Below are 19,039 nucleotides of genomic sequence, written 5' to 3'. Positions count from 1 at the left end.
CCCCCCCCCCCGCCCCCTTCCTTGCCAGGCCCAGCCCCGCAGTTGTTGTGAGCATAGAGTCACATATTCGGCTATACTACCGCTTGAAAAATGTTTCATAAGGTTACTTTTATCCCAACATCTAATTCACCCATCCATTTTCTAATCCGCTTATCCTCACAAGGGTCGCGGGCGTGCTGGAGCCTATCCCAGCTGTCTTCAGGCACTAGGCGGGGGACACCCTGAACTGGTTGCCAGCCGGATGTTTCCCTCCTCCAACACACCTGATTCAAATGATCAGCTCATCAGCGAGCTCTGCAGGCACCTGAGAACAATCTTGCTCATTTGAATCAGGTGTGTTGGAGGAGGGAGGCATCTAAGACATGCAGGATGTGGCCCTCGAGGAACCGGAGTTTGACGCCCGTGCTATAAATGATTCAGATTCATTTTCTGCTGACACATACTTCAGCCAGTAAATCTCTAACCGGCATTGAACACCGCTGCGGGCGTCGTAGGAAAATAAACACATGGCTTAGCTTGAGAAGAGTTGTAGGTGACGGGGCAATACATATACTTCCTGTCACTTGACAGCCCGCCCGCAAGTTATATTCCACTCTATTATGTAGACCATCGCTGCTGTCGTAAATGTGTTTTTGCCTGCGTGTTGCAGGTCCACAAGGAGTACAGTAAGTGTCTGCGTCATTCCTACTGCTGCAGCCGCGTGTCCACCAGCAGCTCCCACGGCGCCATGAAGAACTCCGGCCTGCGCGCCAACAACCGTTACTACAGCGGCAGCCAAGCTCGTCACGCGGCGGCCCACAGACAGGTGCAGGCAAGACGGACGCACTTTGCGCATGCTTTTTGCATGGCACGCGCTCGCTCATTTATTTTTTTTTCCTTTTTTTTTTTTGCCACGTTTGGCGGAGAATTAGACCGTGGTTTTGATAAGTCGGTTTCGCTTAATGCTAACACAATGCAAATGCTAATGTGTGGCATTGTTGTGAATGTACTAAGAGGTGTCTAATGTGTGTCTGTGTGTGTGTGGGTGTGTAAGAGAGACCAAGACATTTTCCTTGCTAAACCTATTTTTTGGTCTCTGCCTGCTATTTGTGCAAAACAGCAATCAGGAAACTCACAGCATCGGAAATAATACTACCAGGCGATAAACAGTGTTTTTCAGAATGGGACTATATCAGCTACTGCAATCATGTATGGCACATCTTATAGTTATTTGACCCTCTCTTGATGACATGACATTGCCTTGTAGTCGTCTCTTTGCGTATCTTGTTTTCTTTGTGGCTTATGGCAAACAGCGCAGTTGTGATTACAGCATCCCTGCTGAGCTATAAAAGTCCCCTCACATCCAGCACACGTTTCTGTTGTTTTTTTGTTTTTTTTTTTCCTCACCCTGCACTGCTCCTTCCCTCAGAGTCGGATCCGCCGCATGTGGAACGACACGGTTCGGAAGCAGACGGAGTCTTCCTTCATGGCGGGGGATATCAACAGCACGCCCACGCTCAACCGTGGTGAGTTTTCCTTCTCTTGCGCACCACAGTGCGCTGATGGAAATTTAGCAGCGTGTCACAAAAGCTGTTAAGCTGGAACCATTTCAGGAACCGTAGACCTTTTCGCCATGACGTCACATGTGCTTCCAGATGGTGCCGCGAGTAAATACACGCTCCTGTTTTATTTCACCAAGGCAGAGCAATTGAGAAAACGGGCTTGAATGATAATTTTAACGGCCTTCTTTACTGCCCAACTTTGAAATTGTATGAAGTGAATCGCTCCCAATAGAGAGCCAAAGCCGGCTGTGATTTAGATTTCAATTGTAAATTGATTCAAAAGCAGATGGAATGGAAATTCAGTCATCGTGAACATGCTCATTGAGGGAATGGTTAATTAAGTGACTTTTCATTTGCTCGGATCAATGGCACGGATGTACACCTTTGAGAGCAAAAAAAAAAAACATTTGGGTTACATTCACTTCGAGACCACAGTAGTCATCCACTTTTCTGCCACCCCGGGCATTTTAACAACAACCACAGTTGAAACAAAGTTTAATCATAATGGAACAGAAACAGATAATTGCGTATAACTTAATTAAAAACAATAAAACCAGTCATAATCTTTAAAAAAAATGTAATTTAAAAAATAAAAGCAAATGAGACACTAAAATAAAGGTTCATGGCTTTGAGGCAGCGGTGTCAAACTCATTTTTTGTCGCGGGCCACTTCGGAGTTCCGTCTTCCCTCGGAGGGCTGTTACGAATAAATGTTTCTCGCTGTACTATTACTCGTACACAACAAATGGATGTATTACTAGTTTTGAAATCACCCAAGTTAACTCTTTTGTTTGTTGTTGCTCAATTATTGTTGAGATAAGTGGAACGAGGCGAACAACATTTCAACATGATTTATGACACGTGACAATTGAACAGTTCGGTACAGGTTTTAGCAGTGATCATCATTTGCTTTCGTGGGCCACATAAAATGATGTGGCGGGCCGGATCTGGCCCCCGGGCCTTGACTTTGACACCTGTGCTTTGAGTGATAAAAACAGGTTCAAAGGCGGGCCCGATTAATGGTCAGCGAATGGGGCTTTTCTAATATGCAATGGGGAGGTCGTTCCATCGTGTGGGACCAGTGACAGAAAAAAAAAACGCTGTCAGCTGACCTGACTTATAGGACAGGAATGTAGAGATGGTGTAACGTAGAGAGGCAAGCCCTTTATTTCAAAAAAGGAACGATAATTACCACGCTTTTTCATCTCTTTGAGTTTGCCACTTGACTGTGTCTGTGACGCACAACAATTTTCTGTTGTGTCCTGGAAGCAAGGTGCTCATGACACACACACATACACGCACAAATGATTTCCTTTGCCCTACTTTTGCTCCCCGCTTCAATCTGGTGGCTCGGGTATTCCTAAGAGGACATCACAGGGAGCGTATCCACATTAATTCGGTGGTGTTTGCCTCTTTTGGGGGGGTCTGGCGAAAGGAAGTACAAAAATGCGGTTGAAGCGACATAAGAGAACAAGCCAACGAAAGTAGAAAGCGGGCGACAACGAGTTTTGCCAGAGGCTTTGAGGGAGGAGGGGAAATGATGATTAAATAGCTGAGCGTGAGTGCTTATTTTTATTTTCCACGTGATGAAGGCTGGGGCAGTCCATACCTGCAGCCCGCACTTGGCGTCTGTGCGCTCTTCCGTCATGCTGTCCTGTTTTTAATTTCATGGCATTTCTGCTCTCGGTTTCCTCGGGCCTTTTGCACAACATCCTCCCTGTGCTTTCACTTCTATTTATCTTTTTGGTGGCATTCACATTTTCAGTGTAAAATTAACTGTGTTTCAATGGCTGCACTCCGGGACTGAATAATAGCATGCATTACTGGTCCCGGCACCCACCCCTCCTCCGCCCCTCCTGTCTGCACTGTTCAGAGTCAAAGGGAAACAAATGGCAATACCCGCAAACAGTAACTTTGCCTTTCAATTGTGTTTTGTACTCAAAGGTTACAATCAGGAGGCAGTGAAATGACTCCATAAAATACCGCTGTAACAAAAAACAGCCCCGTTTGGAGCAGCTGTAAACATTTGCGTCGTTCCACGTGTTATTACCCGGCGCCGTCGACTGGGCTCGATTTGCATGCATTCAATGCAAAGAGCCCATTTTTTGATGATGGAAGAGGATGATTTTTTTTTTTTTTTCTTGCCATATTACAGCAGCCATGGGCAACCACCTTTTGGCCAACCCGGTGCTGCAGACTCGTAGCGGCACGTCTCCTTACAACACGCTGCTGGCTGAGAGCTTCACCCCGCCCTCACCCGGCGTCTTCAACTCCACAGGTTTGTGAAGAAATGAGAGAGAGAGAGAAAGGGCGAGAGAGAGACTTCATCATGCAACACGACAATGACCGAGCAATATCGTATTAATTGCCCATATAGTTGAGAGATTAATCGTTAGTTATATAAACTGTACGTAGCTCCGAGGACGTTGTTCAATACTAAGAAGGAAGCACGGGTTCACAACATACAGAGAGCACGTCTCCCATCCCAATAAGATTTTCAAAAACATCCATCGGCGAGCTCATTCTTCATTTTGCCCACAGTAGACAAAGGAAACGTCATGTCGCCTTCTGCGACGTGTGCCGTGCATAAACTGTCAAATGGATCCAACCAGGCTGCGCAAAAAAACAAACAGCCTGACTTTGCCATCTGGCCTCGTCTCGAATCGCAATCTGATGAGTGAAGTTTCATCTCGACTTTGACTGCCAGCAATCGCGAAGGGGAACGCTTGTCCCCGTCGCTAAGCAGGATAATGAAGCCAAAGAAGAATGTTGCGTAAAAAGAATTGGTCCCTTACTGAAGCGAGGTTTGGCAAAAATTGGCGGAGTTTTTTTTCTAATCAAACCCAACCTCTGAAAGCAGCACAGTTCTTGACACTTTGATGACGCTTTACTGCAAGTTTACGCACTGCATTGCTGCAATTTCAGGATGAAATTTAATCTCATTCATACAGAAAGAAATGGTAATAGAATACAGTATGTTTCCTAGTCAAACTGTACACACTATGTGCAAAATAACATTTTTATCATTATTAAACAATTAGTGAACAACAGTTGGACATAATGTGAAGTCTCGGTTATTATTATTTTGATGATTATTATTATTATTTACATTTTATTATAAGTGTAAAATAAATGTGGACCACTGTGAAAAGTCAACATAAAAATTATGTAATTATTAAAATAGAATCAATATGTTCCAGGGTCATCATTTAACCTTCTACTGGAACAAAAAAATGTTTCCAATCAAATTTTAATCTTACAAAATAAAAAGTCAACAGTTAAAATCAAAGCAGCTCTCAAAACACTGATGAACTGTACAGGCAATATTTTCAATGCCGTTTTCTTGAACTTTTCTGTCACCTTTCAAAATTCATTTTTAATTCAACACTATCTGGTGCACCACGCACATTTTCTTTTTACCAAAAGCCTTTTAAAAATTGTTCATAGTGGGTAACTTAGGTCTTACATTTCCATTGATTTGGCACAATATTGACAAATATTCGTGCTGACAATTTGCTGTTGCCGGGCAAAATGCCAAAGAAAGAACTAAACCGAAGACTGTTAGCCTGGTTAGCATACCACCAGACGGAGTGCCCCGGAGTGACTGCAGGTGACGCTTCAAGAACAATCGGATCAAACTTTGACTCTCTGGCTTCATTGCCAGCGCAGGCGCGCACTAAACATCTTGACCATCGTCCAGCGGCTGAAATGCGAGGCGGCGTCTCTATTAAATATTTCAACGCTTCGCCCGACGAATATGTCAAGGCCTGACAGCCGCCGACATTTTTAGAGGAGAGGAAGTAAAGAGGAGAGCGCTTCATTACAATGTCTAATTACACTGCAGTGTCACTGCCGAAGTAAAAGCCTGCTAAAAAGTGCTGCTCCGGTATTTAGCTGGACAGCTTTTTTGTTTTGTTCATAGACACGCGGGAATCTTTAATTGACCTGTCTTTGGTCAGTAAAAGCAAATCAAAGCACGTGAAACTCTCTTCACATGCTTCCAAAAGAATCCCAAAGAGGGAGGTGGCATAATATTCGGACGGTATATAACTGTGAGCAAAAATATCACAGCTGGTATTGCAATCACAGCTCTCAACTTTTGAAACGTTTGGTAAGATTACAAGGTTTTGATTTTCACTGAACGTGCTCCATAGCTTGGTTAAAGGACTGTGTATCTTCTCTGTCCTTCTCCGCTTTGGGAAGTAATGCCATACAGGAAATGAACTGATGTTCACCATGCTAGCTAGCTAATTGTCTGTCTCAGTAGCGAGTCTATTGTATTTATTCCACTAATTGTAGACAAGCTAACTCTCGTAGCTTGTTGTAAATGTTCATTTCGATACAGCGGGATTGGAATTTTACCTTGAATTTGTCCAGGAGTGATGGATGGCACACTTGTAAATAACTGGCCCATGCAGAGTGGCACCATAACCCCAAAGACCAAAAACCAACCAAGAAAATTAGCTCACTTAAGGAGGTAATCGTGGACGAAAAGCCAAAACCATCCATGGCAGAGATCATGGGTTTAATTCCAACCTCTGAGCTTCCCGTGTGGAGTTTACATGTTCTCCTTGTGCCTGCGTGGGTTTTGCCCAGGTACTCCAGTTTCCTCCCACATTAAAAAAAATAAATGCCCGGTAGGTGAATCGGTCATTTTAAATTGTCCTGAGGTGTGTTTGTGAGTGCGGATGGTTGTCTGTCTATGTGTGCATTGTGATTGGCTGGCAACCTGTTCAGGGTCGAGATCAGCTCCAGCACGCCCGCGACCCTTGTGAGGATAAGCAGCTCAAATAATGGATGGATAGATGGATGTATGGATGGAAAATATCTGTGTTGGCCTAAGTCAGTGCCTGAACTGAAATGTTCATTCCCGAGAAGGAGAAGGAGATGCAAAGATCTTTGAAGAGGCTGATAGATTTTTCATTCCCTTAATGGTGGCCATTTAAAAATCTTTAAAAATGAATTGATCAAGTTAATGTTGCATTAAATGACACTTCCCGTCTTTCATTATATCTGCTTCACACGGCATTCCTTTGGATGGACAGGAACTTTCCGAGACCCAAGTAAGTGTCTTTGATCCTTCCGTTTGAGCTCGGAGCTCATAGACTTCAATGTCCAAACTGGTTTCTCTCCTGTGTTTGGATGCAGAGATCCCATCCAAGGCCCGCGACCCCTGCGGAATGGAGACGCTGCCGCTGAACGGCAACTTCAACAACAGCTACTCCCTGCGTGCTGGCCCAGGGGGTGGTGACGGTGGCAGCTGTGACTTCCTGAGCAGCACCGGCGGGGGTGGAGACAGCCCCCCACCGCTGCTCAACCCACGCAGCTCGGAACCACTGGGCGGCGGCGGGGGAGGCGTCCAGCGCAATCTCTCCGATGCGGCGGCCTTTGAGAAGATGATTATCTCTGAGCTGGTGCATAACAACCTGCGAGGCGGGTGCGTGAGCGTGGGCGGAGGGAACGTGGCCGGGGGCGACGCCGGGGACAGGGTGTGCGGAAGCATGGCCGGGGGGATCCCTCGAGGAGCAGCCGGGCCCGAGTCGGGTGACAATGACTTTCTGATGGATGGCAGGCAGCGCACGCCGCAGGATGTGGAGCTGCTCTACAAAGCTCTGGAGGAGCCGCTACTCTTACAGCGAGCCCAGTCCGTCCTCTACCAGAGCGACCCGGAGGAGTCGGAGAGCTTCACGGCCGACCTCACCGAGAGTCTCGGCCACAGCGGTCAGAGTTCTAGTGGGCAGACGGGCAACAGAGCGCCCGACTCGCCCACCCGGGACTCCCTGTACACCAGCATCACCAACCTGCGAGACTCTCCCTACCCGGACAGCAGTCCCGAGCCCCTGGAGGTGGTGCCCCGATCGGCCCAGCCCCCCGAAGAACTGTACTACAGCTCCGGGAGGCCCGCCTTGGGCTCTCGCGGCGCCCCCATGCAGACCTTCTACCAGGCCCAGCCGAGGAGGCCGAGCGGGGAGCCTGTCCACCAGGCTCAGGAGGCTTCCCACAACGAAGGCGACGGACAGATGCAGCTGGTCACCAGCCTGTGACCGGAGACGCAAAAGGAAGCTCGGGGACTCGAGTGAGGGCCAGAGTTGCCTTCTAGCCTACGTCGCTCTCGCGCCGGCCCACTTCCTGCTTGTTTGGTTGCCTTTTTTTCTCTTAACTTTGACCCGAACAGTAAAAGAGACAAACAGAGTGACCTTCAGGTCCCCAGAAGACGCCTTTGACTTTTTAAAGAGCATCGATCCAAGCTGAGTCCCACCCGGATCCTTTGGACCAAGTCCAGCACTCTGAATGTACCGACCCCCCACCCCTTGGCCACTCTTCTTACCCGCCCTTAGGAACTCTCAATACTTTGCTCAAACAAAAGTTCTGTAATGTTTCTGGACACGAGACTATTGTTTTGTATTTGCTCCGTTATTTACCCTTTCGTACCGACCATCATTTGCTAGTTAGCTGTGGAGACGAGCGGAGTCCAGAACGCCATTAGGAGCAACAACAACAACAAAAAAAAAATGTCTTACAGAAAAGCTCTTCATTGTTGCCAAAAAGAAAAAAAAATCTCTCTTGAGCCAGAACAACAGAAAGTCAAACACACATACTCGCGCACGCACACACGCTCACTCACATATCCAGAAGTGCTCATTATTGAACAATCCAAGTGAAAACAGTTCTCCATCTTCAGTTGAAGACAATTCAGAGGAGTTTGCCTTCTTTTCCTGGATCAGAGGTGGAGGTGCCCCCATTTCACCTCCCAGAAGCTTTCCACCCGCTGCCCTTCTCTGCCTGGTTGCTTTTTAGGCATTCCAAAACATGACTGCCTTGCTATCATTTTTTTTTCTTTTTTTGCTGAGAGTATTCATTTTGTTGACTTTGGATTTGCATCCCGAGGAGTGTGTCGCGCTCCCCCCCCACCCCGCGCTCCTCTTGTACTTGCTGTGTTAGAGCCTAGCCAGCCGAAGTGGACTTTTTTTGTCTCCTGTGTGTGGTTGTGACCGACAGCACTATAAACCTACGTGTACATACGAAAACCTGCAAGCGTGATTCCGCTTTATTCCTACCGTGTAAATAAATAGGGACGACGGCCGGATGATCAAAAGCAACAAAGGTAACAGACGCAATGAGAAATGACTTCTTGTACTTGCAACAAAAGAGAAAAATAAAACGTTTCTTTTTGGGGGAGGGAGTTTGTGACCCTGCAATTTTTTGTGTTTGGTGTCGTGAAGCTTTGTGGATGAATGGCAGGTGTGGTTGTGTGATATGAATGTGTATGCTGAAGTCTGTGACCTCTGGCCCGGCCGGCACGTAAAAACACGTTGCATCGTGGCTGCTTTGGGTCGACAAAAACGGGAGGAGTCAGATTCGGGTTCGGCTCTGGTGAATGTCATTATCTTGTAAGGCAGTGAAAGCATTTTAACATAAGAAACATTGAAAATGCACATCAATAAATAAGATAAATGATTCCGTTTCTTTTTTTGTTTTTGTAAAGCAGTACATTTGAAAGTTTATGGATAATCACAATTTAATGTTCACATTGAAAATATTATTTGGGTACAAGAGCCTTGACATTTGTAATATATAATAGGTTGGGATCTTTCATTTTTGGGTTTTTTTTTCGTTTTGGCTTTTGTTTTTTTTTTTCAAATTTGGTTTGTTTTCAGTGCAGATTTTTTTTCCGTTTATTTTTATTTATTTTTTTTCAAAATTGCTTAGTTTGAGTTTAGTTTTTATGAGTTTTCGTTTTTTTCAGTATATTGTGTATTTGCTGAGCACAAGAGGGGAAAAAAAGTCATAAATAGTATTTTGCAATAAAAGTCAAGCCAAATTCCTCAACAACTGATAGACCTTACGTCTTCTGAACGCTTGTACAAACACCAAAATTAATTTAAAATCATTAAAACCTCATCAATGAAAAAAAGAAATTGACCAAAACAAAAATGAAGGACAACACGCAAATGTTCTTGTATTTTTAAGCATGAACGATGTGTTTTTCTGCCGTACTTGAGTCTTTCATGTCTAACATGATTGAGTGTGGTTTTTCTTGCCCTTTTTTTTTTTCCATTTTAGGAAGACATTTTAAAATTGCCAGCACACATTTGTAAGAAGCCCTTTCGGTCACCGTGGTGCATTCAGGTACAAGATGAAAGGGAGGAACCGGCGCAAGATAAGAGCGGAGGGAGAAACGTGTTTTTCAGTGCACTTGTGCAAGTGATACATTTGAGAGAAATTAGTTGTCAGGGGAGAGGCGGGAGAACAACCAGTCCAACCACAATCTCGCTGACCTTTCGGAACAGACTTCTCAGCTCTGTTTATCTCCCTTTTGCAATAGTTTTATTTTATTTATTTTTTGTCTGTCCCTAAAATATTTATTCACATTTGATTCATTCTTACCATTGCTCTCCCTGAACTCACATCCTGTTTTTTTTTAAGTGGAAGATGTGGCTGGAACGTAAGCAGGAACTAGATGCATCTGCTGCCCCACTCAGGAAAGCGGTTCACGGGTAGGGTTAAAAGCAAACCCAAAAAAAAAAAAAAAAAAAAAAAGGATTTGTCTTGATATTTTGAGACCTACCTGAATAATAGAAGTATTCGGGTCGAAAAATGGTTATGGTTTATTACTCAACAGTCTTCACTTTACTGCAGATGTACATTACCATCATCCTCACGGCACCAATTTTATCATAATTTTAGGGAATATGACTATCTTACGAAATTACAACTGATTCTTGTGTGAGTTTATTTTTGCTTTTTTTTTTAACCAGGCCTTCATCCTCAATAGAATTTTTTTGAATGTACAATGACAACTTTATTCAAACAAAATGACAACTATTTTTCCGGACCAAAATAATTTTTTAAAAATATTTTATTTATCATTTAATATTACAACTTTATTCACATGAATTTCTAACTTTTCTTCTTATACTATTATGAATTCCTCATAAACTACAACTTTTTTCTCTCGAATAATTAGATGGAATTTTTTTTCACATATGTACGCCTTTTGTAATATTCCAACCTTATTCTCACAGAATTGCCACTTTTTTCATTTTTGTAATATTTGGACTCTCCTCCCATAAGCACGATATTATTCTTGTAATTATATACAGTAGTCTCACATTTTCAAACTTTTTTTTCTTGTAATACTACAACTAACTTTATTCTCACAAAACGAAAACGTTTCTCCTGTCATATTCTGACTTTATTTTCACCACATTATTCCCACCAGTGACTCATATCGTGTCACACTTCAATTTCTTGCCATTTATTCTCATACTATCGTTTTGGCTCCAAACAATCCATCATAGGTGTTGCCTTTTAAGATATGATTCATATTTAATCATTTGCCCCAAAACCTGAGGAGCTTGTAAATAATTCAAAAATGAAGCTTGTGGCTAAATCCACCATTGCATCATTGCTGCTCTGCTTGTTTGTTTATTTGTTGCTTTAAAAAAAAAAAAAAAGTAAAACCAGCCAACCCCCCCTCTCCCCCTCCACCTTAATTATTCATGTTGCGAAAGGGTACATGTGCAATAGAGCTATGATAGAACATAAATTAGATTTGCAAGGGAGCCCTCGCTATGCGGAGCAAATGTGGCCCTGGTCAGTTGACAGCAAATGAACGCGTCGTTATCAGACGGTGCCGAAAATCCGCTCTCCTCGTCGGCAGCCTAATTACCAGCATAATCACCACAATTAGCTCCCGTGTTATGATGTGCTGATGCTGATCTCTAGAGCTCGGGGTGAAACACCGTTTAGGCACCTTGGGCCTGATTTTGTCTTTCCCATCACCTTCCCGAGCTCCCGTTTCTCCTCTCGTCTCATCCGCTTTTTTTAATATCAGTCTCGGAAGGCTCCATTAGCGCCGCGCTTTCTATTGAGAGATGTTAATTTGTTTTGTCAAAAGCTTTGTTTATCCCGGATTAATATCGCAATAAACATAGGCCGCGCATACTGTGTTAAATGATGATGATTATACAGGAGGAAGGCTACGGCCCACACTGTCGGATCAGGCTTTTTTTCTTTTTCGCTAGGGGACTCCTGTTTTCCAAACCTCTGATTACACTGATGGTATACTCATTTGCAATACTGCACTGGGCCTCGCTCTTTTTTTTTTCCTATCATCAACACAAGTTTGTTTGTTCAAGCCTTATTGTCAGCTGGGAGCAAAGTGTGTCGATGACTCAGTTCACTTGCATTTGACCTTTTATTTTTGTTGTTGTAGCGGAAGAACCGAAGAGTTGTTATGTTTGGAGAACCTCTCAAAACTACAACAGGATCCTTGAAAGGCTTGCAGTCACCGCGCGAAGCTTTTTAGCCTACCGCCAGCTAACCAATGCTCACGAGGAGAAACGTTTGTTCAGAAAGCCATAAAGACGGATACTCAAAAGAGTTGTATTCGATCATGAATGCCAGATGGATGGTCATCATGTCATCAACGAGGCTTTCACGACAGCAAGGAGATGGTGGAGTCATGGGCTGCAATAAAGGGGAAGTCCTTTAAGCTATCTGAATGATTTTTGCTGTGGTTTGAAAAGAAGAATCGTGCATGCAAGACGGTGCGGCAACAACAGCTCCACCGTTTTGAGGAATAATTTCACTGAGAGGTGGGGGGGCTTTCCCCTCAATATAGCGATTTACATTTAACATTGCGGTTAGTTTTTTTCATGGCCGTCTGCCCGCAATCAATACTTTAATCTGTATTACAATAACCAATATCCGATAATTATGCATTATATAAATAAATGAATAAAATGTATACGCATACTGATAAAAAATAGAGCATTTTTTTTCCCCCCCAAAATTGAAACCATTCTGAATGAGCTGCAGCTATTTGATGCTCTTTGTTACTGATGCATGCTGCCCACATTGGTCGCTTCAGATGGATTGATTTCTGCACGGTGACCAAGTCAGAAAAAGACTGCATGTTCATGTTTTGGCCTGGAATACAGTAATTGCAAGTGAGATGGATGGTAAGACCAGTTAAGGTTACTCACTGAGCATTCCCTGCTATGCTATCAAATGAAGACCCAGGCCCTTCTGCATCCCTAAAGACGTCTCAAGAGAGGACAGCATCAGTAACAGTACGGGTGGCGCGGCGGTAGCCTGGGTTCGGGGCAGGAGGGGTGGGTGGTTGCATTTGTGGTGAGGCTGCATGTGGTGATAAGGGGATGGATGCGGCGCTTTGTCTCAAATGACTCTCAGTTGGTGGTTTGCAGAGCAGAGGTTATCACGTCGCGCTTCCAATGGAAAGCACTAAAATAAATGGGCTTTGTTCGAGGCAGAAAAAAATGTGATTGTCCTTCTCTATGAAGCCAAAGACACTGTTAGATTTTTGGGGCGCTCACTTGTAGTTTCAAGCCGCCATGTTTGACGGACAAGGTCGGACTAAAGACCGCATATCCAAAATTAGAATAAATGAATCTTTTTCGAGCCAGATGTCCAGTTGTGTTAGCAATGTTCCGGAACAGGTTTTAGATGCTGTTCGTTGCTGTCGTCCCAAAATAAATGGCATACACCATCACAGATGTATTTGTTTTTCTTTAAAACCCATCGTGGTGGTGTAATAAAGCCGCCATGTTTGACGGACAAGGTCGGACTAAAGAACGCAGATCCAAAATTAGAATAAATTAATCTTTTTCGAGCCAGATGTCCAATTGTGTTAGCAATGTTCAGGGACAGGTTTTAGATGCTGCTCGTTGCTGTCGTCCCAAAATAAATGGCATACACCATCACAGGTGTATTTGTTTTTTCTTTAAAACCCATCGTGGTCCGACAAAATGGACTTCACTGTATTGCTCACTGATTGCTCCAATGGTACTGTTTTACTGGAAAACCTGATTTAAAGGAAAAACCATCAGTTCTCATGTTGTTGCCAGTTCTCAGTTTATTGAAGTCGTACAAATAAATACAAACGTAAACACAACTCATGTTTCTCTGGCAGCATCTTCAAGAAAAGTAGCTTTGACGTGTGTGTGCCCGGAGTGTGTGCACGTGATGTAATTAATTTTTTACAGCGCCCACAATATGCATGTAAACTTGGGGCTCGCCTGCCTCACAGTTCACATAAATGAAGAGACTGACTAATGCGAGGCTCATGTTTTATGCATGCATCAAGTGGTGCAGCACACTAAAGGGTCCGACTAGAATGTTAAGCCACGCACTTTGGTTCCACCTTTCGTGTCTGCAACTCTGCGCCACTGCGTAATCTACGTTCGGAGGGGGGGCCACAGGGGGGGCCAGAATCAGTGCTATAGGGGCACTGGCCCCCGTTGGCCCCCCCCCAGAACCGCCACTGATTGGGCCCTAAGGAGGATTTTAGTGGAGAGTGAATGCATTTTTGGGGACACGAAAGGTATGTACTGAATACTGCAACGCACTTTGACGTCATGTGTTTACTTCATTTTATTTCATTTAGATTATGTCATATGTATGTTTATTATTATTATTATTATTATTTAGCACACGAATGCACTTTTATTTCGACGACGAATGCTGGATTCCAATTCCCAGGATGCACCGCTGGAGATGATGTGTGGTCACGTGACGCAGATCGTCCCACTACTACAAGGTTTGCACACTCTGTGGTTTGCTTCATTGGGTACAGCTGCACAATCAAATAAGATCAATAAACATTTTGAAAATTCTGATAGTGTCAATGAAAAGTGGGAGTGAATTGTCATGTTTTTGAGACAACTCTTGGAAATCGTATCATGATGTTCTGTACTTATAGGGCCTTAAGGAGGATTTTAGTGGAGAGTGAATGCATTTTGGGGGACACGATAGGCATGTACTGAATACTGCAACGCACTTTGACATCATGTGTTTACTTCATTTTATTTCATTTAGATTGTGTCATATGTATGTTTATTATTATTATTATTATTATTTAGCACACGAATGCACTTTTATTTCGACGACGAATGCTGGATTCCAATTCCCAGGATGCACCGCTGGAGATGATGTGTGGTCACGTGACGCAGATCGTCCCACTGTTGACAGCAGTAAGTGCACTTATTAGCTGCAAGTACACGAGTCTGTTTTAAGAGGTACATTTTACACACGTAACACGTGGAGAATATTTTTAATTAAAAACAGACGATACCGTCTGCATTTGTAATCCAAACAATGTCAAAAAGGCTGTGCAATCCTGTTAGCTTAGCCCCTGGGGTACGCATGTACCTTAACCAGGAAGTTTGGTGGCGTTTAAGTTGAGTAGTCAGACAAAAAAACGTAATTGTTATTTTTTGTGACTAGTTTTATTTGGCCAAATATATGGTCTAACTCGTATTATTAAAGTTTCTTGTTTTATGAAGTACTAATTGCAATTGGCCAGGATGAAGTTCATCCTTTTTTTTTTTTTTTTTTTTTTTACCGGACATGTCCAGTTTTCCGTGAGGGTTTTATAAATTCATGAAAATGTCCGTCTTTAATTGATTCTCGTAGGACCAATTTGCATGTTTTTTTTTTTTGGTTTTTGGTTTTAAGAGGCAAAGTATGCCGGTATCGACGTGTGTGACGTGACCCTGGCGGGGCGGGGAGAACCCGGAAGAGAAGGCGAGCAGTGGCAATCAAGGCAAGTGTGTAGAACAGGTGCGCTCAGTTACTAGCGTGAATGCTAATTGTTTGCTGGTGAAATGAAATGGAATGGAATGGAACGACATCCCGTTCATTCATCCACGTTTCACTGCTGTGGTTGAAGTCACTGGACTGACAGCATTGGTTCGTTAGGTTTGCTTGTTGAAAAAGCCAAATAATACTGTAGTCCCCTGACAAACGGTCCGGGTTTGAGGACCTTGACAATACGCGATAAAGGTAACAGTGTGCAAAGATCGCAGGTATATGTTTCAGTATCTAATAAAGGTGCTGGTCGGAGAGCTCAAGGCTCCTATCAACACAGAAAAACCCGTCAAGGCAGGATGGGGAAGAAAACTATTATGAGGAAGAAGACTGAAGCAATACTACCACTAAGGCACTCTTATCTAAATAAGAACACATTCATTTTTTTTTTCTGCATGAAAAATGAGTCGCTCGTTTTTTCCAATATAATGCAGCCTTACTTTACAATGTTAGAGATATAATGTTTGAGATCTTTGAGTCTGGTCACCCTAAGATAAAGTACCTCAAAGTGACACAAGTGTTCTGCAAATTGTACTTTTTAATGCCTTGTTTGAAAAACGTTGGGTCTTTCAGAGTGCCATCCCAAAAATCAAATGTGAAGTTAAACAACAACTGAGTTTTTTTTTTTCCATCTGCCAGTTTCAGACCGATGTAAAGTGTGTCAACACAATTCTGTCTAGGCGTCGGACTACACGCAAGCAATGTCAACGTTAAAAGGTAAGATGTTTGCACAAATTACTGTTAGCTAACAGTGCAACCTAGTTTCTGGTGTACTGTTTTGCAAATCAAATCTGTAGGGGTGCTCGCTTTAAATTGGGGCATCTACGGTCATTGATGGCTTCGCATATTTGCACTCTGGATGTACTCGGTACTCTTAAAAATCGTCCAATACTACACCCCTGATATCATATGACCAGCCTGAAATAGACTTTTCGGGTTGGTGCCATGTCAGCCCTGTGGAGACGCTTACAGAACACAGATAACAGCACTTTTTAATTTGCGACTGCAAATTATGCTCTGCAAAATGAATGATTAATTCCACTCCATTGCATGTGCCTCCCCAAAACATTAATTTGAACCAGAGCGTGACAAGTCGACAGTAGATGTGTTTTAATTCTTTGTCCTTCATCTTCATGTATTTTGATGGGAGAATGACAGAAGTCTTTAATTAAGCCACCTGCAAACTGTTTTAAATTCCAAGAACAATCGCCTAATACTGCACGTCTCATCCAACTTTCTGATTGGGTGTTGGGCTCCTGTAAATTTAAGCGGGTAATCATCTTTTGTTCGCCGTCATGCTACTCTTCCGCTAACATGGCGCTCCCCGACATGTACTCACCATTTTAATTGCTATTGGGCATCCTTGGGTCCCTTGAAAGGTGCAAAATAAATCTAAGCTGTTGTTATTATTGGAGTTTATGCACATGCATACAGGTTCAGTCAGCTTTATGAAGCATCAATCAGTCCTAATTAATGTTGCAAGCGTCAAGTGATCCCCGGTGTAATCTTTTCATAACTGAGGTCTGATGAGAGTTGCTCAAGAAGAGAACCTGACCTTTAGATGACTTTTGCTTTATGTCTCGCTTGCTCTGGGGGGGACAGGTTGAATTGCATTTTCTTTTCCCTTCAATGTGGCATGAACACTTTAGGGGGGGAAGCTGTCTGACTGTTCTGAAACATGGCTGCATCATTACAAGCTGCTTGGTGGCTAATTAGCTCATGTGGAGCTATTACATGCATCCGAGCGTAAAAGCGACAGCTTTTGTTGCTCAAATGCCCCCCAATCTCATCCAAGAGCATGGCAAGCCTTGGCCATGCACTCACCCCTGTTGATTTTTATTTGTATTTGTATTTCTTCAATAACACTCAAACCGCCATGCACTCACCCCTGTTGATTTTTATTTGTATTTCTCCAATAACACTCAAACCATCTTCCCAACACAGCCTTTCACTTGGAAACACCCCCTGCAGGTCAAAGAGTAGTTTTTCCCTCAAGGTCTTTGCACATGAAAAGAAATCTTAAAATAGAGAGCCATTGACAAATCCAGGCCCTAGCGTATCCCACGAGATAGTGGTACACTATTGAACTAATCTTGAACCCACGTGTTCTCCCTTGTGCGGTTGTGAAAAGTTAATGGCTGCCATACTGTATATAAGGCCATGTCAAGGCTGACACATTTTCGAATCGCCACAACAGAAAAGGTAACATACTCACTGTCAATAATGTTGCAAATTTGAAGCATAAAAATCCAAGGGCATATTTTTGGTTTGTTTCGCCGCAAGATTGTTTTCTATTTGTACGTAAATATGCAATAAAACAAGATTTATTTTATCCAGACTCTTCTTTCACTGCCCCCTGTGTCATGTAGTTGCCCCCACTGTTCATTTGTCCCAAGAAGTATGCATACAATATTGAATTGAATTTTTTATTTTTGACGTGTAAGAATTACATTTAAACGGAACAACAAAACAGACCAGGTGAAACTTAAAGAAAAAACATGTTTTTCCCAATTAAACATTTGATCATAGGCATCTTCAAACTTGATCGAGTGTCTCTTATGATTCATATTGAATTATCAACCACTTGTCTTACTGAATACAACATAAATTAGTAGTGGGCTGTCCCTTGACTACTCCATCCGCATTAATACTGGTTCCTTAATCACCTTCTGATGACGCAACACCAGATGCAACTGGGGGTTCAGTATCTTGCTCAAGGACACTTTGACACGGTCACGCATACCCACAACCCCTCGGTTGTGAGACGACCACTCTACAGTAGAACTCCTCTTCAATGAAATCATCTTTACAGCCAGAAATATTTTTCACAGCAGGGGACTTTTCACTAGAGCAAATTTTATGTCAGACGTAAACACACACACACACACACACACACACACACACACACACACACACACACACACACACGTATATGTGTACTCTTTATTTTCATTCCAATCGTGCATAAGTATGAGCATACACTTATTTGATTTTGTTTAACATTAACATACATTTGTTTGTAATATTACCACATTTTCCGCACTAGAAGGCGCACCTAAAAGCCTTCCATTTTCTTAAAAGCTCATAGCGCGCCTTAAAATCTGATTCGTCTTGTGTATGGTCATAACGGTAACATGCCAACCCCAAAATGGCTCCTTGCTAGAGACATGCTTACAACACAGAGTTCAAACTTAAGGCGATCGGTTAGGTTACACAGTTGAACACGGAAATAGAGCAGCGGCAACAGAGTTTAATGAGTCAATGTTATAACTTGCTGTTGGTTAAGTGAACGGTGCCGTTGCTTTATTAAATAAGTTTTAGTGACATTTGATCGGCACTATATAAATCCGGGCGTAGTGTAGTGTTCTGTTGGCATTTCCTTGAGTGTAGCTCCATCTAGTGGATGTATTGTAGATTGCATCTTATAATGCCATGTGTCCAATATATGAAAAAAAATTACAAAATAGGCCATTCATTGAAGGTGCGCCTCATCATCCAGTGCACCTTTTAGTGTCGAAAATACGGTAATGGCTCCACTTTGTCTGTTGGTTGAAAAAAGTAATTTGTACTCTTTGGCTTCCCTTACATCAATTTCTTGCATAATGTCGTTTACTTTGCTTCCTCCATCTTTCATCTTTATTAATTTTATCCTGTCTTCAAGTGTTAAAGCTTTTCTTTTGTTAACTCCTTATGAGGAGCCTTGGTCTGCAAAGGTCCGTTTTGTAGCCATTCTATACTAAGGCCAAACAAAAAAGATAGTGTGTTTCTGCTAACATGAAATTTTCGGTAACATGAAATTTCAGCAAAGGGTCGGTAGGTCTGACAAAGTTTTTTTTTTTTTTAATCTCCCCCCCCCTCCCCCCATCAAAAATTTAAACAAAATAA

General features: G+C 43.0%; 1 protein-coding gene across 1 annotated transcript in view; it reads left to right on the top strand.

Moving 5' to 3' along the window:
• adgrl1a (adhesion G protein-coupled receptor L1a) overlaps nt 1–8,033 on the top strand; it is a 127,848-nt gene extending 119,815 nt beyond the window's left edge. The window contains exons 22-26 of the mRNA XM_019856488.1: nt 650–805; nt 1,409–1,505; nt 3,696–3,818; nt 6,586–6,603; nt 6,689–8,033. Of these exons, the coding sequence (XP_019712047.1) occupies nt 650–805; nt 1,409–1,505; nt 3,696–3,818; nt 6,586–6,603; nt 6,689–7,584 (1,290 nt within the window). The 3' untranslated portion in view covers nt 7,585–8,033. The remainder of the gene's footprint in view (nt 1–649; nt 806–1,408; nt 1,506–3,695; nt 3,819–6,585; nt 6,604–6,688) is intronic.
• The last annotated feature ends 11,006 nt before the right edge of the window (nt 8,034–19,039 follow it).

The sequence above is a fragment of the Hippocampus comes genome, unplaced genomic scaffold (genome assembly GCF_001891065.2).
Source record: "Hippocampus comes isolate QL1 unplaced genomic scaffold, H_comes_QL1_v1.1 scaffold171, whole genome shotgun sequence".
Lineage (NCBI taxonomy): Eukaryota > Metazoa > Chordata > Actinopteri > Syngnathiformes > Syngnathidae > Hippocampus > Hippocampus comes.
Note: the sequence above shows the minus strand (reverse complement) of the source record. Positions and strands in the feature narration are given on the sequence as shown.